The sequence below is a fragment of the Fusarium flagelliforme genome, assembly GCF_020744385.1.
Source record: "Fusarium flagelliforme strain FIESC 12 MPI-CAGE-AA-0113 chromosome Unknown B0J16scaffold_1, whole genome shotgun sequence".
In the NCBI taxonomy this organism is placed as follows: Eukaryota; Fungi; Ascomycota; class Sordariomycetes; order Hypocreales; family Nectriaceae; genus Fusarium; species Fusarium flagelliforme.
This window is the reverse complement of record NW_025763503.1, coordinates 6121831-6146746: the sequence shown is the minus strand read 5'-3', so window position 1 is coordinate 6146746 and position 24916 is coordinate 6121831. Positions and strand designations below refer to the sequence as shown.

General features: G+C 48.1%; 5 protein-coding genes across 5 annotated transcripts; 4 read left to right on the top strand and 1 right to left on the bottom strand.

Annotated features, from left to right (window-relative positions):
* The first annotated feature begins 1552 nt into the window (after positions 1 to 1552).
* B0J16DRAFT_391970 (uncharacterized protein) lies at positions 1553 to 2054 on the top strand. The gene has a single exon (XM_046131960.1). It carries the CDS (start codon positions 1587 to 1589, stop codon positions 2031 to 2033), a length of 447 nt encoding a protein of 148 aa, XP_045989916.1. The 5' UTR covers positions 1553 to 1586; the 3' UTR covers positions 2034 to 2054.
* A 3740-nt stretch (positions 2055 to 5794) lies between these two features.
* B0J16DRAFT_378714 (uncharacterized protein) lies at positions 5795 to 7609 on the top strand (the record flags this gene model as incomplete). The annotated part of the gene is made up of 4 exons (XM_046130939.1): positions 5795 to 5833; positions 5879 to 6153; positions 7209 to 7362; positions 7436 to 7609. The coding sequence occupies 4 exons, from the start codon at positions 5795 to 5797 to the stop codon at positions 7607 to 7609; spliced, it is 642 nt and encodes a 213-aa protein (XP_045989915.1).
* A 3456-nt stretch (positions 7610 to 11065) lies between these two features.
* B0J16DRAFT_391966 (uncharacterized protein) lies at positions 11066 to 12678 on the top strand. The gene has a single exon (XM_046131959.1). The coding sequence runs from the start codon at positions 11197 to 11199 to the stop codon at positions 12286 to 12288; it is 1092 nt and encodes a 363-aa protein (XP_045989914.1). The 5' UTR covers positions 11066 to 11196; the 3' UTR covers positions 12289 to 12678.
* Positions 12679 to 18212: 5534 nt separating this feature from the next.
* On the bottom strand, positions 18213 to 19567 carry B0J16DRAFT_378712 (uncharacterized protein; the record flags this gene model as incomplete). The annotated part of the gene is made up of 5 exons (XM_046130938.1): positions 18213 to 18512; positions 18654 to 19178; positions 19236 to 19275; positions 19325 to 19480; positions 19530 to 19567. 5 exons carry the CDS (start codon positions 19565 to 19567, stop codon positions 18213 to 18215), a joined length of 1059 nt encoding a protein of 352 aa, XP_045989913.1.
* Positions 19568 to 23074: 3507 nt separating this feature from the next.
* Positions 23075 to 23946, top strand: B0J16DRAFT_37198 (uncharacterized protein). The gene is made up of 2 exons (XM_046130451.1): positions 23075 to 23309; positions 23365 to 23946. Exons 1-2 carry the CDS (start codon positions 23174 to 23176, stop codon positions 23898 to 23900), a joined length of 672 nt encoding a protein of 223 aa, XP_045989912.1. The 5' UTR covers positions 23075 to 23173; the 3' UTR covers positions 23901 to 23946.
* Positions 23947 to 24916: the final 970 nt, after the last annotated feature.

The following is a 24916-nucleotide window of genomic DNA, read 5'->3' as shown; positions in this document are numbered from 1 at the left end:
TCTGAGGAATTGTATGGCGATGATCTAACTACCAACTATGAACACGACGTACCTGAGGTCGCGGGACACAATTATGGATACGCACCATCCTGGGTATTGGATGACCTCGACTTATCGATCGTAATGTTGAGTTGGTTTTGGGATTCGAGTTAGGTGGATTCCTTTTCGAATGTCTCCGCGCTTGCCACACGGGACATGCTCCGTCAGATCTCGTCTGGAAGTGGTCCAATGCTACTTTCAATACTCTGATGCTGTTTGACATCTTGTCAAGCTACTGTACAGGTGACGACTTGCGGAATGGCGACCGGCTCTGGCATTCACATGCATGAATGTGAACGCCATGCTTGGAGGTGTAACTTCAGATACTGCATCCTCACCCAGGTCATCCCCAGCAGCCATGTAAAGAAGGAAATGGCCAGTACCATTCCAAGGTTGCAGGCGGCTGAGATGCAAGACACTGCCGGACGATATGCCAAAGGCTGGCAATTCACCTATCGGTCTTCCATTTGATCAGTTTCAGTTGGCGATACCAACACACACACACACATATATATATATGTAAAGGCCCCAGATTTGAGGCCAGCGATATCCCTCACTGCCAACGTCTTCCGGTTCAAGACCCAGCTTTCAAGACTGGGGGCATGTATTCTGGATGTCCAACCCTCTTCATTCCGCTCCTTTCAAGAATCCTTGGCCATTATATGTGTTCTGCGAGAGACAAAAAACCTTCCTGGGAAGAACGTTTCTTGCCACAGCATGAAGGTAAACACCAAGCTTGATGGTGCAACTGCATGTTTGTTTGTTCACACTTTGACACCCAGCATTGGGGGGTTTTACGCAGTTCACAAGGAGGGACAGCCAGTCAGACACTATGCTACATTCAATCTCTCACGGCGTTGACCTGGCCGCTCGGTGGAGCCTTGCGAGACTTTGAAGTAATAGTTACACCAATGCTGGGGTAGCCGGTATCCTGTGTTTCTCTCTGTTCCTATGAGATCCACAGGAGTACTGCGATGGATGCGAAACTGTTGTCTGAGAGGTGGAATACGGACAGGACTTTTAGAATTTCACATTTCAAGAGTACAAAAGCCGCACCAACGCTGGGCAGACTCTGTCTCATGGCGTCTTATATACATACCCAGACAACAACAAGTCCAGGGCTATAGAATGCTCAAGTTATGTACCATACTCTGCGTACCAGTGGGAGTCTCATGCTAACGTGAACCAGATCTTGAAGCATTCTATACTGAACGGCCTTACGTCATGAGACAGCTGAAAAGTTCCAACACCATACAAGGAGTTCAAGTCTTGCCCTGCCAGGACCCGTTCGAAAGAGATTTGGGCTTCTGTGCCAGAACGCCCGAGATTCATCGACATCAACAACCCTCGGAAGATGGGTGGTTCTATTACAAGCTAGGGTTGCCTCAAGACGCCCAGAGATGAAGAACGCTTTACTTCAAACACCATTTCTCTCTTGAAGGATCATCCTATACATGTTGGCGAATACCTTTGCGGTGCATACCTTGAGCCTCATGATGACACATCTACAAGACGAATCTGATAACATTCGGTACAATGTCTGAAACATGGCAGTGATGGTTCGTCTCCTACGGATCCGCGCAATCGCTAAAGCTATGCCCGCCGGGGTCATGAACAGCCATCTATTGACGATGTGCATTCTCAGGTACACAAACAACGCGGGGAAGGCGTTGTTTATTGCCGAGTCTTGTGGTGTGAACCGTGGTCTTCCAGCCGACTTCCATTCGCATTCCAACCAGGCGAATACTAGTGGTTACAGCCTGTGCACGGCCGACTCGAAATACATGTTCACCACCTCTTTGTGGAAGACGCCAACTCTCGTTCCTGGCGCTCGCCCGACCATGATCGTAGGCTGCGATGTCTCGCACGCTGTTCCCGGTGATGTCACTGCATCACTGGCTTCCACGACCGTGTCCGTGGACAGCAATGCCACTAGATGCGCCGCACGAAAGATACCTTCTGACGCTCGCCCGACCACGATCGAAGAGGTATAAGGCCAGCCTAAGACCGTGCAGGTTAAGAGAAAAACCTACCAGAAAAACATTGCAAGGTACTTGTCTATCGTGAGTCTTCTATAGAGGGGTATTTACCAGCAATATGGATCTACTCAACCAGAATGTCAAAAGCGACGATTATCTTGTGTTCTCAACATGGCAGAACAAACTACGCTACTCCCGGTGGTGTCACTGCTTCATTGGCTTCCATGACCATGTCTGTGGACAGCAATGCCACCAGATACGCCGCATGAGGGGGTTTGGCGACAGCTGGAAAAGGGCTGTCCTGCGAGTTGGACGACTAAACTTCAAGTACCGCTACTGGCCTCCATAAAACTAAGGTTGACTCTTTGTGATGTATGGCACATGGGCTCAGGTCGACTTTTATTATATGCACGAGACTGACACAGCGATAGGATATCGACTCCAGCGGGTTTTACTATGCGATCGAAGATCTATAAACACCGTGGTCGGAATGTTCTCTCTCTCACTGAAACAGGCATATATACCGAAACAAACAAGTGGGCAGTCATAAGGCTTTATCGCTCTTTCTGTCACACCTTGAGACAACGACCTATCACCCCCTGAGCCGAACTCCTGAGATATATCCAAGTCCAGAACATCATATCCCAACAGTATATGTTGCTTTGCGAACAACATAGACCTCGTAGATCACTACGAAGAATATCACATCTAAGGACCAACCATGCCGCTACAAAAGCTCATAGACTCACATATGATACAATCTCAGAAAGTCATTCAAGCTGCCTCGGCGAAGTTGAGTTCCGCTCCATATAAGCCACTGAAATATCAGCTTGCTTCCCTTTCATCGACATCCTCCTCCTTTACCTCCGACTATCAACCGCCCCCCTTTCCAATCCAATACCTCTATATATTTACTGGGTCTGAACATATTCACGGTATGGTCCAAGGGCTGTTGCGCGCCCGGCAGAAAGGAAGAGGACACAAAATGCCCCTGTAATGCTGATAAAGAGCAGGCCAGGAGAGCATGATAATCGACTGGGCGGTCTACTCACGAGGTGCGCCTAGAACACATCCGCTGGGCCTGTAACTGACTAGTCGACGATCCCAGCCTCTTCGTCAAAGCTCGTGGCAAGAAGTGCCAGGGAATTAACCACAAGCGGTGACCTCTACCCAAAACCCAACTCGGCTTCCATAGCAATCATGACGCCCCAATCCCGTTCAAATGTCCCTGGAGACTGCAGCTTTAAGTTCAGCGGGTATTCCTACCTGATCCGAGGTCAACATTCAGAAGTTGGGGTTTTACGGCGTGGCCGCGACGATTACCAGTAACGAGGTGTATGATTACTACGCTATGGAAGCTCGACGTGACCGCAAATCGATTTGGGGAACGCGGGTTACCGCGAGTCCCAACACCAAGCTGAGCTTGAGGGTTGAAATGACGCTCGAACAGGCATGCCCGCCATTTTTTACCCGTGTCGGGAAGGTCAATGGAGACTGGACACTTGAACCGAACTGGTGAATCAGTATATAAACAGGATGGTACTTCCTTCCTCCGCCTCTCATATTGAAGCTAAGCAAGATATCCAGACAAAATACCCAGACTATAGTCTTTGTTAAAGTTACGACAGGAGACTTGATGAATCTACTTGGCCTCCGTTCACATCCTCAAGCTAGAGTACGACCAAGGCAGCATGTATCCGTGCCCCAGCACTACCTCATTAACCCTACTAAATGGCCTCGAGCGATGCTGGAGAATATGACCGCTCCAAGCTCCAATTCGAGAGCGCACATGTTCTTCAAGGTATGTGCTGTTATCTGCCTACTAGCGTACGTGCTATGCTAACATAATATCAGCAACCCTCGGAGGATGGCCGATGGTTTGTCTCCTACCTCCCCGGCAACCTTGGGCAACTTGACGAACCAAGGGAGAGGCCGGGCTGGAACCCACTACCTTAACCTTGTGGCCCTGAGAGAAATGGTTCGGTCGCGCGGAAGGTGAAATGGTCACTCGTTCTGATCTTTCACAGGATAACGACAAGCTCTTGGTCAGCGCTACCGAAGTCTCCAGACAAACCACTCCACCAACTAAGAACGGCCATGCACCACCACCCACAAAATCAAGAAAGGGCTCTCTGTTGGCGATATGGATTGGACTGTGGGCCTTCCAGCCGACTTCCACTCATTCCAAGGGCAAGACGGCCGCAGTCCTACTCCCTGAAGGAAGCCTGATTGTTGCAACTCCTCTCTCCCACGACTGGGACGTCTCGTCGGCCCCTCCTGAAACATCACTCTTCTCTCCGCCACTTGGTCTACCATTCTCAATCAGCCCAATTCGGCTCAGGGTTGGCGACACATTATACATATTCCTCTGCGACTGTTCGATCGCGAGGAAGTGCATATGTTCTTCAAGGTATACATTCTCCTTCGTACAGCAGTGGGAGCGTTGTGCTAACCTGGTACCAGAAGCCCTCAGACGACGACCGTCAGCTCAACGGTGGTGAATCGACTAGCACGCCGGGAACCAAGCTATATTACAGTATATCTATCCAAAAAAACAGAACGAAGCGGCAAGCGGAGCGTAGTGATGGCTTCTGGCCTACCCTCGATGTCTGAATAGGAAACAACGTGGTACTAGAAGCGATACCAGCAGGCGATGCATTCCACGGATTCCTTCTGGATAAAAGAACACACATGAGTGGCTCAATCACTTAGAACAAGATCCGGCGACAATACTGAGGGGAAAGGCGGTGCCAAGGACTCGCACCCTGAGCAGCAATCCCGATCATACCGAAATGGCAGAGGTGGACCAGTTCATCGTGGTTCTGCCCATACTGGACCTTCGGCGTTCGATAGAAGTGCCCTCAGAGTCCACAGCCACAGCAACAGCAACAGCAACAAGCCAAACATGTTACTGGACCAATCTGCCCCTGCAGTAGAGCCTACCATCCAAGAGCCTACGAGCGAACAGTTAATGGAGGGAGGGTATTATGCCGAAGGGGGTCCCGCCCGATATATCAGCCCCCTGTGGATCAAAGCACAGTGAAAAGGACTACCGATCGCATGGCGGCCGTCGACCGTAATGGAGACTTACAAATGCCACCTCTACCAATTACCTTTATCCTGAAGACGACAATTTACTATTCCTCCCAAGCCTCTGGCGGATTGGCCTATTGTTAGTTGAGCTTTACATTGTTGTCACTTCTTATCACTAACATCTTCACATATACTACCAACCGCCTCGGCCTTCCAGCGGCCTTCCACTCGTTTCAAGGGCAAAAAGGCTGTCGTCCTCCTCCCTGAAGGAAGCCTTGTTATTGCTAACGCTCTTTCTTGGCGACACCAATTGGATTGAGCCCGCGATTTGACCTGCCCGAGGGGTCAACTTGGAAGTCGAGGAAGCTAGATTCTCAACAACGCTCTTTCTTACGAAATGGATGCCTCTCGTCGCCTGGAGGTCTGCGATACTCCGGCCCCCAACATCGAAGAAACGACGACCTTACAGATGTTGGTATAGTATATGAACGCCAAGGGTATCTCTAAACAGCAAGCCCAAGATAAGTCTTTTCTTTAAAGTATCATCAATTGCGACCTCCAGTAGGTCAAAAATGTTCGGTATAGTGTATACATCGATCTGTTGAGACAATTGACTTCTTTGTATCGTTGGTGGAAACGAAGAGCTCTGTGTGCATTGCAAGGAGTCAAAAAGAAATCCACCAGGGCTAGTTTGCATACTGACCACTATACTACGGAAGATGGGGAATCTGGTGATTGTTGCAATGGGGAGTTGTTCCGAAGAAGTGCAAATGTTCTTCAAGGTATGTATGGTCACTTGTGTACTGGCAGAAATCTCATCCTGACAGAACCTCAGCAAGTCTCAGACGATGGCCGCAACCTTTGCGGGCCCTTTCTATACAGAATGCTGTCGGGTTATCACAGTAACTGATGAGGCCGCCTTCACACCAGGCCATGTTCCCGACTTGCCGACCGCGGATCAAGATCCGGAGCCACCAGAAGTACATCCAGTCTTCCGAAGGTTAGCAGTCGAGCTTCACAGGGCACCGCGCACCGCTACAAAAGCCATGTTGAATAATGGATTGTATGTGTACGTCTGCTTGGAGGATATTCGGGACTCAATGTGAGTGTTCGACGCTGTTCGCAATGCGAACAAGCCCTGACTGGCCCCCAGCGTGGTGGTACATGAACAACCGCGTGGAAAACGATAGCTTCCACGGTTAATCGACAGAAATATGCTGCTCGACAAAATTCTCTTGAGAAAAGCTGGTGAGAGAATGCTTGGGATGCTGATCTCAAGTGCAAAGGCGTAGCCATCAACAAGTTGGCAATTGGCGAAAAAAGAAAACGGACATGTCTCAACAAGACATGAAAGTATCGGGAGGTTGCAGTGCAACCTACAAAAGAAAACGCGCGGGGCCTCAAAGCCTCGTCAAGACTCTTGGCACGTCCTTGAGAAAATCTGGTCTCGGCAGTCTACATCGCTTCGAAGAGTCTCGGGACTCAATCTGAGCGTTTGACGGTGTTCGCAATTCGAAAAAGACCAAAGAGCAAGGCCTCACCTCGGGGCCTCCTCACATTATCTGGAAGAGTTAGCTGCCAGCAGACGCCGAAGTCAAGAATCACCGAGTAAGTCTCATTCACCTGAACATACCCCAAAGCCCCATCTGGTACTAATGACTGGTTCAATTCCAGCTACAAGTGTCTATTTCAAGTAGCTGTCAACACAGCCATCAACGATACAACCGAATACCCTTGAAAAACGCTGCCTTCATTATTGAGGATCCTTCTCCAAGGCTAGATAGATCCACTCCGACTTTATTCATCAACTACACGATGCTCGCTTTCTTCCCTGAAGCGTTTGCACTGCCAAAGATGGAACCATCTCCCGTGCCCGCACGACCAGTTTATAACGACGACAGACGGCTAACAGCGGTACGAGTTCTCGTGGTTCTGGTCGAGTTCTTCAGCCATTGTGAACCAATGAGTAATTCGAAAATGAGTCATAAGGACCAGCATTACACGCCCAGAAAGTACTAGACCCTGCTTGGTAGGCATCATTTTGTCTTGAGATCAGCCCCGAAAGCTCCCACTTCTGCCTGGAGCATGCCGAGCGAGCAATGTCGAACACGAGTATGCTCGGCTGATTTGGTTAAATTTCGAGTCCTTTTGGCATAGAGAGGTCGGGCCGGCGTTGATTTGGGATGCTTCTAAGTCTCATGAGAGCGGACATATCGACGAGGCAGTTGGCAAACATGAAATTATCATCGACGCTCGAATTACTACCAAATTTGGGAAAGGTTTGGGCATCCTTGACCGACGTCAAACAGAGGTTAGTGCGTATTGATGTTAAGGCTCGGATAATCCTTTCTCAGACTAAAGGACAGCACTAACATGGATGAAAGCAACCACTTTACCTTTCTCATCCCAAACGAATAACACGAACCGATGTCAAGTCCATCTTTGGACCTGTCCCTGCTGGACCTCCGCCAATTGGACTGGCTGTCATCCTATGGCAGAATGAAAGCAGCATCGAGCAACAGAACGATTTGAAACCTGGAAAGAGCCTAAGTCTTTAAGATAGACATATCGAGCCTGGTCGTCTTTGTCTTTGTCAACTACCAGGCGGCCCACTGATCAACATCCTCATCGGTATGCATCAGACTGGTTGAAGGACTTGGTCCCCGCTACGCGTGTTATTCCAAACGCTTCACGGAGTCACGAACCCCTGACTTTCTCTTGCGGGGTTAGAGAGATCTTTACTTTCAAGTATGTCGTTGAATGCCAGCCTCAGCACGTCCTCTACCATGCTCTTCGCATCGGTCTAATCATTGAAGGAGCCTACACGCTCGGGAAGCAACAGTGGTCGGCTATCAAGATCAGGTACGGAGGTTCGTGCCGCAGCTTTGCCCAACCCTTTCGGGTATTCCCTTCTGGACCTGCTTCGAAACCTTTACGAAATTTTCTCCCCGGCCATGTCGATAAATCATTCTCGATTCTCCAACTTTGCCATGGGACCTTCACCCCCTCGTATTATATACTAGAGCCATGAAGCTCTTATCGTCCTCTTTCGATGTGCGGCCCAGTGTATTGAGCGACTGATTGTTCATACTCGATGTTTAGCAAAAGATTGGTTAAACCTTCCAGCACAAGAGCGGGGGCAGTGTTTACGCTGGTTATCAACACTGCCAGAACCTTGACGGTGCTGTCACAAAGACCAAATCGAATCGCATGATCGTCAGGATGTTGGAAGTCATGACCTTTGATGACTTTGAGTACGGGATATGAGCTATCAATTCCCATTCGTTCTGCTCAGAGCTGAAGCTGCAGACCTTGCCGTTGGCTGAGTTGAAGGCGTGGGTACATCCTGAACCTGCCTTTGGGAGCGTCTACGGATTTCCCAGCCTGCTATGTCAATGAATCATTCTCGCTTCTCCAGCTTTGCCATGGGACCTTCTGCTGAGCATTTTAGCACTTCTACCAGCCGACGTTACCCAAGAGTGAGTCGTGGAATCACTGCCCTGCCTCCCAACAACCTTACCCTATATACCGAGCAGGGAACACTCAATCGTGACCAAAGAGGTGGTGGAAGTGGCTGCAGCCGAGAGTATATCCAGCACCACGTTGGATAGCATCTGGTAAGAAAATGGTTCCGATGAGTAGGCGTCTCGTATCCTCCTGACGGTTGAGCAGTATGTCCTGGCACATCCATGATCTTTTGAACTTGGGTTGTTGCAATCAATTCAGCAATATAGCCATTCCTGCCCAGGATAATATCATCTCAACTGCGAACCCGCGAGGCGACTACGCTGCCCAAGCAGAACTGGGTTCGACGGAACTGCACGTCCTAGCGCTCAGCTGAGCCTGGACGCCAAGAACGATGGTGATATTGATACTATCATCAGGAATCGCGAACCCTTTTGCCAACGCAGCCGCTCAAGGCTGCAGCTACAATTCGAGAGAAGGATCTGTAAGTACGAAAACAAATGGAGTTTTCCATATCCCATCCGTGCGCATATGCAATCGCTGACACGTCCTACCAGGCCCCTGACGATATGGCTAACCTAGACACGATGAAAAGATGCAACATCGCCAGCCCATGCCAACCTTGATTTTCCGCAAAATTCATTTGTATGGCGGACTTTAAAAATCGACACACGACTACCAGGCCGTCAGATCGTCTCGCACCGGTTCCCACGACATGACTTGAGCAGGAGACCGGCGCCTCTCCGTCCAGCATCCCACCCGGGTTACCTCAGCGAAGTTGCGTTCCGCCTCGCCGCGGGGTTACTATACAGAGGCATTTACCGGCAATCTGGATCTACTCAAATTCACGAACCGGATCTTGAGTATCCCTCATGCCACTCCGCCTCCAGACTCACTTGACCCGACGTCATGCGGGGCAACGTACAACTCAGTCGGCGGGCCTGGGGAGGCTAACATTAGAGATGCATCGGAGCTTGGATCAAAAACTGGAGATAAGACAGAATGGAGGTTTCTTTTTGGTAATCGTTATGCAGCCAGTTGAGAGTACCTTAAGGAGGTTTTCCTTATGGATTTCACCCTATTTGACTTCTGAAAGTCTGGTTTTCAAGGCGTACAGTTCAGATCAATACAGCAATGGATTTCACTCGAAGGGAGCTATCTAGACTATGGTTTGACTATTTGGGGTCTGCTAGTGACACATCTGGTGATAAGATGCTCGGCAATGCGTACTTAATAAAACAACACTTTTAAATAAACATCACGTCTTTATCAATAACATACTACTTTGCCGTATGATTGGTCTATGTCTCAGTTGACTCATATAGAAGTGGCATATTGGTGACATAGTATCGGGACCGAGTTGGAGGAACAAGAGGCCGAAGCCGAAGCGAAGGGAGTCGAGGGCATATTTTTGGACCATGAAGTTGGAACTCACCTTACTAGGAAGTATTGATGTCTGGGACTGGTAACGTCGACATAAGATAATTTCTTACCATGTAACACGGTACCATTGGCCCATGCCCACCAAATGGCCTCGTTGAATGTTGATGGGTGATCGTTTGCTATGTAACTCGTAAGCACGTAAGGGCATATGAGCTACTACTTTCACATTCGATGGGATAGGCATACAACTTCTAAAGCACCATTAACAAAGAAAAGGGTTTTTGAAATCTATGTGATCTCGCCATCGTGGATATCAGCTTCGAAAGTCTTTGGTATGTAACAAGAAATCTGGGGTGTCTGGATTGTTCGTCTTGTTTTGGTTTGATTCCAGCGTTGTATCAGGTCTGTTCACCAGCCAGACCACTGACGTCGATGTTCGTCAAAAATTCAATCGTAAGTAGCATGGACAAGGTGAGTGATGGTCTTGGGTCAGTCAGTATCGGTTTCTCTTGGTCATATTTATTCGAAAGGATACCATAGGTCTACTTAAGTCCTAAAGCACAAAGGTCTCTCATCACCATATCCGATGAGACTGGGATTCACGCAGCTAGCATCAGATAGACGGCCGCTAACAAACCTGCATAACTATACATGGAGATTTTATAGGGACAGTAAATTTTGGAACGTGCCATGGCCCTCACATGCTTCTATTTCGTGACCTCATCTATCAGTACTGCAGTGTTCGTAAAACACATTTGCCAGTTACTGAACATTATGCACCAGAGTACGTGGGCTCTTAGATCAATTACAATGTACTCGGTCTGTTATAGTAAAGTCTTATACAATACCTTGGATTGTTCGAATTGTCTATACATGAATATTAACAAGTTAAGAATCGCCGAGCTGGAAGCCACTGTTCACAAGTGCAACGAGCAGGTTCATATTTTTCTATCAAGTACTCGCTTGCTGTTCAACAGGTACAGTCACTCAAGTCTGTGGTTCGCTCCCATCGAGGAGCATGTGGATAGTGGCTAGCAGTCTATAAATTCTCGTACCTGTCTGCGTTTCCTGCCGCGACCCATCTCTTCTTATTGACAGCCCAGCAGCAAACTACGAACCACTTCTAACTGCAACCAAAACTTTCCATCTTGACACGTATCGCATCAGAGCCAACGAACCTCATCGCGGACACTCAACCTTCACCAACATCAACCGACCATACGAGCAAAAACAATCAACTCGATAGCTCCGGTCTTCCTATTTCGACCTGTCCTCGTAGCAGACAATCTAAGTTACCATGGCGCCGAGTCTAGAAACCCTCCCGATGGAGGTCATCGGGAACGTATCGTCTCACCTAAAGGTCATCGACCTCCGATCAGCGGCATCCACCTCACGAACAATGAACAATGGCGTCTCCACCATGCTATTTCACTCGATTGGCTTCAGTGGCGACAGACAAACGCTGAAATTCAAGCTCTTAGAGTTCCTCAACGTCGAGGCATCTGGCAAAGCAGGGATAGTGATCAGATCGGCTCGGTCGGTCGCGATTCGAGTAACGGAAAATGGTCTGCTGACTGGCTATCGGGAAGAAGCCGTTTTCCTTCCCGCACTCATGATCTCTGTGCTGGGTAAGCTCACCAGAGCTCAGTATCTCGTTATCGACATTGGTGGGCTAACCTCCAGCGAGCAGACCGCCTTCGGCACCCAGGTCCGACGCGCTGTCGGACTTCCCCTTTATAGGCACCTTGTCTCTGGATTGGTAAGATCGCCATATGATCGGGTTCAACGGGCGCTAGCCGACAACCTGACTTCAGTGAAGATCACTCAGCTTGTACGCGACCGTGACATTAGTTTACTGGTTGAGACATGCCCAGATTTACGAAGGCTGGCATTGACATTGGAAGACCCGATCTTCGACTACGTGAAGTTCCTGCCGCAAGGTAACAACCCCCCAAGTCTTAACGTCGTAGGCCTGGAGAATCTGGAGTGGTTGATCTTGAACAACAAGATCAATCTTCGATACCGGCGAGTTGAGGACCCCGAGAGCTTCTTAGAAGCCATCCAGAACGTGAGTCAGGCTTTTTCCGGTATGGGAAACCTTACCAAGCTGAGTATCAGTGTTGCCACAAGAACTCTACAATGGGTAGAGAACTCTGACCTTGCAAAAGGGACTGACGAACGCCACGACTTACAGGACACGTTCTTGGATGCAGTCGGGGTTATGGCAGACGAGATCGATACCCTCCTTGATGCTTGCATCGTAGAGGGCGACACTGTCCTCGGGAAGACCTACCGCGGTCTTCAACAAGAAGCTCTTCAATTCCGTATCCACATTGGGTATATTCGCAATACCCCGGGTGATACCTTTCCACGAGGTCTCATGCACTAGACGCACTAGACGCACTAGACGCACCCGATGCACCCAGTCCTTTGAGCCCTTTTTCAGAAGCGCTGTTCATCTCCATCGGCTGTCACAGACAGAGAAAAGGTAAGTAAGGAAGAAAAGGATGAGTGGAAAGAAGTGTTCGACTATTTGGCGAGCTTTGTATTGCATTGCATTTGGGTACGTATTGGCTGGAGACAAACGAAAGACATTATTGGATGTGCAGGATATGAAGAAGGATGAATCATGGGAGAACAGGTTGAGATTGGATTTCGTTCTTTCTTTAAGACACATATCAGGTGCCCGGATGGTATTGTATTTTGATCAAGACTTTTCCTTACATCATATTAGACAGCGTTATAGTAGCAGATGAAGGTTTACTACATGTTGAAAGAGATCCATTGTCCCAGCTTTACACCCTATAGAACAATGCACTGGTGAACAATCCTGGCCATAAGCACTTATGTGATGTTTTACAATGATGTATGATCTCATGTCAGCAATGCTACATGAAAGGTGAAGAAGCCTGCCGTTAGGAGAGAGCTCGACAAAGCCGACACTCTCACGCAATATTGATGCTGATTCTGTTGGAATATCATGTTCCATGCCCTGTACACATTGCTCTTCGGGAATTTGGCTAAAAGTCAATTTCACGACTGTTTGACGGGTTGTTATGTCGATGAAAAGAGGAGAAACCAAACTGACGAGGAATAGAGAAACAAGGTATCTTATACCTTGACGAAAACCTAGTATTAGGGAAAGGCAAAAAGGGATTATATTTAAGAATCCTAGTTATAGTTTTATAACTTTGTTAGGAGAAACCCTAACTAGAGATATTTAGGTACCCTACTTATTAGATAATAAGAGTATTACTATGCTATACTTACTTAGGGCCGTAGATGATACTATTGATAATACTATTAGGTTGTATTACAGCACGTGTAATTAAGAGGAAGATTACATCACGTAATCTAATTTAATTAAATACACTAACTAAAGTTAGCCTCTAGCTTTAGCCTACCTTAACTCTAACTTTAAATATATATATATTCTTTCCACTAAACCTTTCTAATTTTCTCCCCCTACCTAAAATACTATATACTGTATATAAAGGTTATAACTATTTTACATTTAACCTAGTAAGGACCTTATTATTAAGAATATTACTATTAAAAACCCTAATTATATTAGTAATCTAATCTTCTAAGTAGTTAAGCTAGTACTTATAGTAATATTTCTTCTTAATTTCCTTAAGAAAAAAGGTTTCCTTTAAAGTAATTAGTAATACCTTTACTAGCTTTTCTTTAAAGCTCCTTAGTACCTAAAGCTTTTACCTAATAGTATCTTATATATACTATATATACTATATATACCCTTTAGCTTTATCCTTTACTAGCCTATTAGTATAGATTAATAGAAGCTTATAACTAAAGGTTATTAACTTAATAAGATTATAATTATCCTATATAAGATAAAGCTACTATAATATTAGTTTAAAATTCTAGTTTAGAAAGGTCTTTTTAAGGTCTTTAGCTTTAGTTTATAGTTACTTAAGCTTATTAATATTATTATAGTTCTAAAGGGTATCTTTTATATTATTATATAATAGATTATTAGTAAATTTAATATAATAAGGAAGGTTAGTTAGGCTTTTTCTTACTGCTAATATTATATTAGAAGGGTAAGCTATAATAGTTAGTAATATATAGTAAAAGGTAGGAAACTAAGGTTAATTAACTAACTCTTATTATATTAGGTTATTTAAAGTTAAAGGAGGAAGAAGTTACCTTATATATAGCTTAGTAGTTACTGTAATATATATACTATTAGAGTTTAGTAGCTAATGTAACTTATATATCTAACCTTACTAAGATTTAACCTACTAGAGGTTACTATTAATAATACTTTAAAGAGAAAACTTATCCTAGCCTTGCTGTTTAGAAATACCCTTGCTATTTATACTTACTTAGGGTACTAAGACTAAGTAACCTAAGTAGTAGACTAAGCTTGTAGAAAGTGATTAAATTATTGTATCTCTTAAGCTCTTCTAATTTTCCTAATTCCTGGATACCTGCGGCTGCCTTTGGCCAGGCCTTTAGGTCTCTAGACTATCCTAACACAGTTTCGAAAAACACGCAACCACAAGCACTTTTACGACTCCCATTCGGTACGGCTAGGACTCGAATCGTCACGATATCGGACAATATGTTTGTGAGGAGTAACAGACGATGACTCAAGTAGCGAGGGCGGGTTGCGGAAGTCGATGGCGGCATAAAACGAAAGACTCGACCATGAGTTGCGGTACAATTATTGATGTAGGTAGGCTCTTTTATTCACTTTACACTCGTCTAGAGCCCATAAATAACTTTGCTACTTGCCCCATTCTCTCTATCTCTGCAGTTCATGTTGTCAAATGTTTGTGCCTAAATCTTCGACCTCAGGTCGAACGTTGATGATACTCGTCCTCCTCCAACCCGTGATGACACCTTTATGTATGATTTACGATATAGCCTTTCGCCTAGAGCAGTATTGGCAGCACGGTCACATTCAGGAATCTTGAATGTTCTATTTTGTTGAATGCGACTTTGGCGGTCTGGTATCTAAAGATCCTAGCACAGTTCACACACAGACACGCACCCAGCAAGGTAAGAGGAGGATTGTCTCAAGGTTTATTGCATTAAAATAAATTAGCCTACTTGCTGTTGTAAAAAAGCGTGGAATGACCAAGTTATTTCGTCTCTTATGCTCTCGGCGGCCAATTCTACTGACACCCTTCACCACCATCCTGCTCTTCCTGAGCTCCCTCTGCTCACCGGACCCTTCTTTTCTCGCAACCACCGCCGACAGCCCTATTGGATGGTTAGCTTTATAATCACTTCAAAAGTAAATGGACCTACGTGGAGTCATGAGCCATCTTGCGTCCCAGCAACACAGATAGTGAGTGTTGAGTGAGAACCTTAAAGCGCTCGAGCCAAATACCTAACCGGGTGGTCTCTCGGCAAGGAAGCTCTCGAAAACGGCCAAGTTGACACCTTTAAGGGCTGATACTAACAAAGCCCAATAGCTATTCCTCCGTTTCCGGAGACCACTCGGGGTCTGCTAGTAACACATCCGGTGATAAGATGCCCAGCAATGCGTACTTAATAAAACAACACTTTTGATCACACGAACCCATTTTCGGAGACATCCCCGAATAGCTCAGCTGGAAGAGCGTTCGACTGCAATTGTTAAAGGGCTGATACTACGCCGAGACGCAGTGATCCTGGCCTTCCCTTCTGAGTCGAAGTTTCTGAGCATGTGCTCAACATTCCAAGTCATGTTGTCCGTCGACCTCGATAGCTGAGAGTATCAACACAGTGCCTTTCTGGGATCCAACTGCGCATTCTCCATCGACCCACCCGCCAAGGGATTGCCACAGTTGGAGGCATCGTAGACATGCTGTTTTAGAAAGAGTATGGCAGAGAGGGCGATTCTCTTCTTGAAATAGATCTTGTCCTCAGCAGCCTTGTCATTCGTCCCGAATGGCTGTCGCAGTATGTGTAGGCCTTGGCCGTTTGGTTGGCTGTTGATGCATGTCGCCTGAACTAGTGAGTGTTGAGTGAGAGCAATACAGATAGTGAGTGATAAGGATAACTTGTTTGGCTTAAGACGCTTTCTTGTCTACCACCCACCCTAGAGCTGTTGAATGTACGCAAGCTCCCATCACGCTTGGTGATTGTTGACATGCGCCACAACTCCAACCGTTTTGATCGATTACCTATCGACACTACTCAGTGTTTGAAAGGGCAGGAGGGGTGTATGCGACCGTCCGCGGTCTTCCTATCAGCCAAAGCCTATGGCTCATCCTGAACGGGAGTAGCGATCGCTGTCGGAGGGCATGATCCGCCCCCCTGAGAGCAAACCCGCAGATATCGTATAAAGAGCAAAACGGGAATCTCGTCCTTTGTGACGAGAAAGGTCGATGTAATTGTGCAGTTCCAAAATCGCTCACGCATTGCTGTGGAAGTGTCAAGTGAAAATACCACAGATCCATCAAAAGGCAAGATGGCCGAGCAGTCTAAGCGCTGTGTTCAGGTTCGATTCGAACTAGGACGATTCGCAGTCTAGAAAATGCTACAGTTCTAGCAGGGATTTGAACGCCAATCATCGGCCCCGCCTGTAGACGTTTTCTGAGGAGCAAGAGCAACACAATTAGTGAGTGATGAGTGAGAGATGTACATCAGCTTGCGTTGATTACGTCTCTGCCCTTGGTACACACCGCCCGTCGCTACTACCGATTGAATGGCTCAGTGAGGCGTCCGAGTCCGCTGACCTCGACAGTTGTATATAAAGGTACGGCTGTCTGGCAAGAGGTGGAATATATAGGGTGGGTTGCTTGGTGGTTCTTGTTCCGGGTACATGCAGCTAATGTTGACAGATCTGCGAGGTTTGACCCGATATAATATATGTAAATTGGGCTGAACCTGGGAACGGCTCCTCTTTTGTAATGAATCGTTGCGGACGTGAGAGGATTGGCTTGGTCTTGCGGGAAGGAGCCTTGATAGAAAGGATCGTACCGCCGGTTCTCCCGCATCCATCGAAGAGAGGAGACACAGACGGGAAGTCCAGAAGTCGCGAAAAGCCGGTAACTTGATATAACGTGTTTGGTCAGCAGTAACTTCAAAAGTCTGAATAGGGAGTCATACTCGGATTGTTCGAAAGACATTCTCTCTTTGGTAAGGGTTTGTCATTAAGTCTTCGACAAATCGTGTACTCTCCGGCGGTCCCCTCAGGGAGCGTTCGTCGAAATTAGTAAGTATGACTTCATGTACCTTCACATTGACTTTGCCATGAAACTGAATTTGGTTAATCCTCGCCTGTTATATAGGCCGCATTCAGAGGTAGTTGCTTGCAGTCGTTGGCAAAGCCAATTCGAAGGTACATGAAATCATACTTACCAAAGGAAGAAGTACCACATAATCTTGTCTTGGGAATGTTCCGCAGGTAACGTACACTGAATCATGTTGTTCGTGTACGCCAGTGTCGGAACTTGATGGTGTGCTTGTCGACAAGTTCATCGGGTCTACTTTTGAGATGATCCAGTATCCGCCACCACTATATCCCAAAGCCAGACAGGCTGGAACAGTCCTCGTTCTGGGGCATTCATATACACCCTGTCGCCCCAAACGATGTCGCGATGTCACCTTGTTGAACGACGCAATCTGGTACGGGCAGTCATGGATATGATAGCATTGCTGATATATATAGCAAGAATTGGTCTTATCGCGAAGTGTAGGCTGCCGTGACAGAGATTGAAGGATCGAAGACAATTGCCCTCGTTGTGGAAAGGGGTATCCGTCTGTGGCGTTCAGTCGTTCCAAGAATCCAACAACTAGAGCCCCTCCTTCCTAGGCGACAATAGTTGGGTGCTAGCAATATAGTGACGGTCTGGGAGGAAATGGAGAGTGTCTCGGGCCCATCTGAGGATTCTGATGGCAAAGTGAATACTGAGTTCGATGATATACTTGGCCGACTGCCTTTGCCTCTCTCAAGAGTATTCTCGGGTGGCAGCGACTCCTCCGGTTGAGAGCGATGGCTTGGAATAACAGCGCAAGTGACGTAGCTCAGTCATCTCAGAGACTTTCCGAAGGAAGAAGTACTCCCTACTCCGCAATTGATCCGACCGAGGTGCGCGTTGTTCATGTTTTCTTTTGAGTGAGATCGCGGTAAAAGTACCGGTTCATATCGCAGCCAGTTCTTGTAAGGCGATGCCACTATCACGATCAAGAGTCAGACATCGGAACTATTAATGAGTTACTTGCAGTCGTTGGCAAAGTCAATGCGAAGTACCTCATCAGTAGTTTCAATGTCTCTCACCTAACAAAAAAGTACATGAAGTCATACTTTCCAGAGGGAGCTCTTCTTGAGAACCCTGTGCTCAGGCTATCAGACTATGAGTGGGTTGCTGTGTCCGGCCGGATAGTCAAGTGATGCCAGTCCATGACGACACCATAGTCCCGATACGCAGCCATATGGCGCGCGAGGGTAGATTCTCTTCCCTTTGCAAGGCGACGGTGTGTAAGAGCTGGGTTGAAGTGGTCTGAAATATGGCATAACTTGAAGATCTCGGTGATGAGCTCACCTGGGAGCTTGAGAAGAAATGAAGTCCCATCAGGGATCCGCGACGGGATCCATGACTGGTGGTGGTCGCCCAGAACAGTCTTTCGTTCTCTTGCTCTGGCTGCCAGCGGCTACCGGGATTCAGTCATTGTTGCCTGCTGCCGCCCCGCAGGTCATTGCGTGAAGCTTTGCGACTTTCAGGTCGTTGTCACTGGCTGACAGCGTTGAAAACATGTCCGGATGGTGCATTTAGATCATGTCCCATCACTGACGCTGTATATATCCTCTGCTGGGTCTTTTCTGGGTACCACGACAAGCATGGTCTCTTCCTTCCAGGCATTGCGGCCTTCCCGGTCACTCTGGGGAGCTATAGGGGAAGTAACCTGAGATTGAGGCGCAGGGTTCGCCGATTTCAGCCCGGGCAATATCTCCACGGCCGTCCCTGGCACATTCAAAGCTTGGTCTTGACTGAGGGTGAGGCCCCCCGGGGTAGCAGGGTGAGGCCCCTTTCGTCTCACCTTGCTGTGAGTATCAAGGTCGCAGAATGCATCGATGTATCCAATGTCTGACATGTATAGTCCTTTTCCATAACAATTGTTATGTAATATTGAGGCTCGTTTGTCCTCGGTGTTGATAGCTGCAAGGTCTTGTCGATGGTCTTTGTGCACCAATGGTTTCTCGACCGACCGGCCGATGTAAATCTCTCGATTCTGACGAGACGGGCGAACCAGCTCTAGAGTGGAGAGATTGTCTCCAGTACTTCTTGCTGCTGCTGTCCCGTTGACTTGTGTCAAGGGCTAACCGAAGTAAATCTTCGAAGTCTATCAAGCCTCACAGTTAGCATACATCCAAACTATGGCGCCTGTGGGCGTTGGGGTGTTCATGTTGCGCTGGCTGCCTTACGTTTAGATAGAAAACCTGTTATTGTTTATATTGCAAGTACATAGCTGTACTTCGCGCTGAAGACCCTCCGTTGGTATTCCAGAAAGGCAAATGTGCACTACACAAAAAGGCCTGTGTACCACTTCCATACGTGTCTGACTGTGGCGGTGATGTTATGCCTCCCGGAAATGCTGTCCAGCAGTTGGGATGAAGAGCCCTGTGATGAATTTAGTCTTCCGTCCTTTTATGTAGATGGAACGAGGTACATACCGACAAGCTCAGCACTCTCAAATGACTGTTTCATCTTGGACTGATCGTCCAATCTCCCTTTGCTCACCACATCTTCCCATCTTCGCCAACAAGTACAGGACTTAGGACTTAAAGATTGGACTGGTTATCAGGCCCAGGGGAGGGCTATCCCCAATTCCAAGTCCTGTTGCTATTTGGGGGTTGACGGTGACACATCTGAAGATGCCCGCAATGCGTAGAAGCTCATCCCGGAGACCGAACAGAACATGGTTTGGATGTCGCAGATAAATCTGTGTCCTCAAGATGGAGCACTTGGAGACAGGACAAACTGACTGAGAGTCGCCCAGGTTGAGGGGTTGATATTCAAAAAGTACGTGAAATTGTTGAAAGGGAAGCGTATATAACCAGAAGACATTCATTTGAGTTTTTTGAAGGTCATTTATCAAGTCGTACAGTTCAAATCAACACAATTATAGCAGACATCCAGATTCGCGTCTTGTAAATCTTGAAGAGATCTGGAAGGCCCAGCATGCCCTCGTCGACGCCATGGCGCTTCAGCCAACATGTATATATATAACGCGGGCCATAGTGGTAGCGAGCTGGGACGCAATACTAGGAGTATCGCCGCCTACATCGTCATGCTGGTGAAGAATAGACCCCTGAATGGGCTGGTCCTGAGAATCAACGGGACGACCTTGGTCATCGATGCGGACAGGGTGGCGCCTATTTTAAGGTCAGCTACTTCTATATAACGTCGTAGGAGGTGATCAGTGTGAACTTACTGGTGGCATACCACCGAGGCTGCTGGAGTCTTCGCGGCAGACGCGCCTAAGCCACAGCACCCGTCGGGGCTCGTTGCGGCGGACAGTAGCCCTGGAAAACCCAGAGTGGGAAAGCGGAATGCCTTGCGAGGCGCTCCTGGCCCTGCCGGAAGCGCTGAGCTTGGTTCAGCCCGGCGAAAGGTGTAAAAACCTCTAGCTGCTGTAACTAGTGAGCTCTCCGGCGCCTTCGGGTCGACTGGGGAAGTCTTCTCGGTCTTCTAGGCTCTGTGATCAGCACAGATTCGAAGGTGATCCTGTCTTTACAGATTGGGCATCTGGGGGTAAGTTGAGACATACTGACTAAAGGCCACTCTGGTTGAGCTTAATACTTTAACATTGTGAAAAGAAAACAGTGTCCAGCATATTATACACGGATGCTTTGGTACTCTGTAGCGAGTAGGTTGAGATTGAGACGTGTAGAATAGGTGGGAGCTTCGGCGCCAGAGATTTCCATGGTGAAGCCGCGCGGTTTCTATCTGACCGGCCACCCGGGACGCACCGAATGGTGTAGAAACTAGAGAACTCCGTTGTTAGCAGGTGCTCCGGCCCTCGCGTTCTCTCCGTGAAGTTCTCGTGTGAAATAAGGCAAGACGTACAGCTTGGGAGGTAGTGCTTGGTCGACGGGCCGTGTAGACACTTCTTTGCTTCGAACGCGCCACCGTATAGTAATATGATAGGAGTGTTGCCTATTATATAGAAAGAGACGACATTTGCGGGGATAGTCTCGTGGGTTCATGGTTTTGAACACACAAACACACACATATACAGATGTATATGTCTGTCATCATCCCGGCTGTGCCTTGTTGATAGATTGGTAGCTTCTAAGGCGAGGCCCGAACAACCGGAAATACAAGCAGAACGAGGAGAATCAACTACTCGGGGTCTGCTAGTGACACATCTGGTGATAGGATGCCCGGCAATGCGTACTCCGGGTAGAGTATGAGGGCGAGGGTGAAAAGGAACGAGCAAGAGGGGCGAGGAGAAGTGAAATCGAGTAAGCTCGAGTCTCGAGCCTATTTCTTATTGGGTGTTTACAAAGTGAGAGCAAGGAGAAGCTCAGGTGCTCTACGTTTTGACAGCTGCTTGCAGGTGCGAGTACTAGCGAGTGCAAATTCAGCCATGCTCCGACCTGCGCACGCCAATGACTGGGGGCCATACGCCCGCTGAAGGGACAAAGAATGACTAACACTAATCTCAAAACTAACTGTTCTAAGCATGTTCCTATTGTCTTGAACTAGCTGGCTACGTGAATGAAATGTTCTAGTGTTCTGCATTGGTATTGTGGGAGTCGTTGTTCTGGGCGTGTGGCTGTTCTTGAACGTTCGGTCCCAAGATTGGCCTTCAGGGGCTACACAGCCAAACAGGGTTCGTTATTGATTTGGAGAGCAGTCTATTCTTCCTTATACACATCCATTACAAGATAATACAGATATGGCAAGGTCATTAATCGACTAATCGTGAGTCTTCAAGTTCAAGATGCTCTCCTCGGCAATCGTCTGGCCCGCGGTTCACAGCCCTGTGCTCGGTAAACAGAGCCGTCAGTTCTTCCACAACCTGTGCTAACTTGAACCAAGGTTCCACAGAATTGCACCTTCTGTTTTAGCTGAAGCACCTTGCACCACGCTAGGCGGTTAATAGATAGGAGACCCAAGCATAGTTCTTCTGTTCCTTTGTCATCTCGAATTGCAACACACAGCCAATCTGATGAGACTCGAATTTGAAGCCAACTTCTTCTCCTTTGCCGCCACAATACTGCTGCTGTCGAACAGGTATTTAGAGCCTCCGCTCAAGCCCATAAGAAGCCTGCTAGCTGCAGAACGCACACCGCAACTCAGGCCATTTGACGGGTGAGGTACACAGAGGTACACAAGCCTGACTTTCAATCCGTCAAAACATTCTCCAGACAGTTCTCGTCCCCAACTCTTGCGCATCTTGGTGCCAGCAGCCTGCTCCAGACCGACGCGTCCAGATAAGTCGACGATGCAGATACTTGAGTGCCGGGTAGCAGGGGAAGACGGGGAAGTGCATCCCCGCGGCACCCGACTACATGGGAACCAGCTCTTATTAGCATTTGGACTTGAGCATCTGGCCGGCCACTTTCCATGTCTCGGTGGTAACAGTTTTCGGTGACGATGGATTGCACCAAATCCTCACACAACTGCACTAAACGACTATATCCATCCACTCTGATCTTGCTGCGTGTTGAAGCCTAAGCTACGAGCACCTGGTATTCAGCAAGGTTTCCCTCCTGGTCGTCGAACTGGCATTCGAGTCGCGCACGTTTCGGAGGAGCAGAGGGAGACTTGACACGAGCATTACCACGTTACCATCAGTCTCCATCGAGGTACCGATGGCCTAGGCTTGCTGTATCCCCACGAACGAGAAGCCGTTTACCCTGTGGACCCTGCACGGTATGCTGCACAGTCGGACTTTTCCCCGATTGAGAGATATCAGAAAGTTCAAGGAAGTGGATGCGTTACATGTTAAGCACCCCGCAAAGCAGCACTCATTACCTCATATGATCATGGCTCACGGAAAGCTCAAGATCTTGGTTATGCCTCCGTCCCACAACTACCCCGGGCTGCCGGATGAACGCCGGGTGATAGTCAAGTGGACGGCGGAGACTCCGCCGCGGAATTGAACCTTTCCATGCAATGCATCCAACACCGCTTCAATGCTACCTATTACCCTGTTGTAGGTAAAGGTAGGGATGTTGAGGGCTGGTGGTGGAGGTGGGGTAAGTTGGCAATTGCCGGCTTGGAAAGAACTATATATATGTACGACGAGCCCTCTCTTATACCGGATACCAGTCAGAGTCACGAACAACCCCATCTGCCATCATGAGACTCAACATTGTTCTCCTCGCCGCCCTCACGACCACCTCCGCCGCAACAACCATCCCCGGAACGTTCAGTCTGGAAGCGCCCGCGGGCACCGACATTTGGAGAAAGCCCCCGAGCACCGACGTCTGGAATGGTACGGAATTAACACTGAAGTACAGTAGAGTCAATGCTAACGCCGCAACGTATAGTTCCCATCACACGCACATCTTCGGGTCTACTCTCAAAGTTCCAGTCTGCCAACGTAACGTTCTGGGCAGACTGGACAGAGCGCTACGATCAGGCCGGCTTGGTCTTGGGCCTTCGGAGGGCATCTGTCTCCACCAAGCCCGAAGATCCGGCCCAGAAGTGGGTCAAGACCGGCGTGGAGTACTACCTGGGTAAGCCTCAGCTGAGCACCGTCGGCTGTGACATATGGGCCGACTGGAGCGTCAGTGCCATCAGCGACACCGTGGACCCGGCCAAAGGAATAACTCTCATGGTTGTTCGCGAGTCGGACGAAAATGGCAAGAGCGCCTGGGTCTACCGGCTGATTAAGGACGCCGATGGTAACGTCAAGGAGAAGGTCCCCCTGCGTGAGATCTGCTGGATCTTTGCAGATGAGCATGAGAACGGAGGCGAGGAATGGATTCTGGATATCAGCCCGCTTGTCGCGAGACCTGCGAGTAACGTCACCTCGTCTTTGAAGGTTGACTTCATGGACTTTTCGGTCAATTTCTCGACTTGATTGGGAGTAGGACCTGGGAGGGCTATTTCAGTGGCAGGGGAGGCTGAAAGGTGAGAGGTCTATCGCAGCTCTTACACCACATTCCAGAACCTTAGCAACGGCCACCAAGGCTGCGAAAGAGAATCTGAATACAGAAGTCAAATGTTACTCGCGATCTCGAGTCTTCTATACGAGACAGGCTGTGAATAGCAAGAAAGGTCTTTTCGGTGATGAGAAATTCATTCTCGGCAAGTCTGACTTTGACCAAGGCCAACAAGAGTCTGATAGTTATGGAGCCTGCCGGGTCAGCATGCATGTAAGTCTTCCATCCCGGCATGGACATTTCGAAAGTCAACTAAGAGATCCCACACAGAACATGAGCAAAATGGCCAAAGCTCGCCGCTCTCGTGATGTGTGCAAGATCAACGCTATCGCCTACAAGACTACAGCTATTCAAGCCCGTCCGAACAAGTTATGGCAGTGATGTGTATGTTGAATGACATAAACACGCTTAGCCTTCGTTCTTTCCATTACAAAAAGGCAACAACAACTGTTCTCGGGGCAATTATACATCGTCAGATCGTCTCGGAATGCCACTCCAACCAAGCCAAAGGGTCACAAGTCTACGGATATCATGCCTAGCGAAGACCCTTTTGCTCTCAAACATGCACCCGCTCCAACAGCAAATAGTGCAGTTTCCGCCAACCATGCGATTTCCGCCTCGGTGCCGACACGTACCCATTTCTTAGCAAGCCATTGGATACGAAAGGATCCCGAGAATCTGCGTAAGCAGCACGACATCCAGAGCACTGGGCAGAAATCACATTGTGTCAACACCACTTTCTGGCCATTGCAATGCTATGTTTTAATTAGACAGTCCGGTTCCACGTCCGTCAGTTTCTTCAAGTGTCAGCCTTGCGACCATACTCCCCCTGGAGTCCAAGCACTTGGATTTCTCGTAAGGTGCCGAACGGGTCAAAAGATAACACCGTCCGGACCCCCCTGCGCGGCTTAGTGAAGTGTTGCCTTCTCCAACA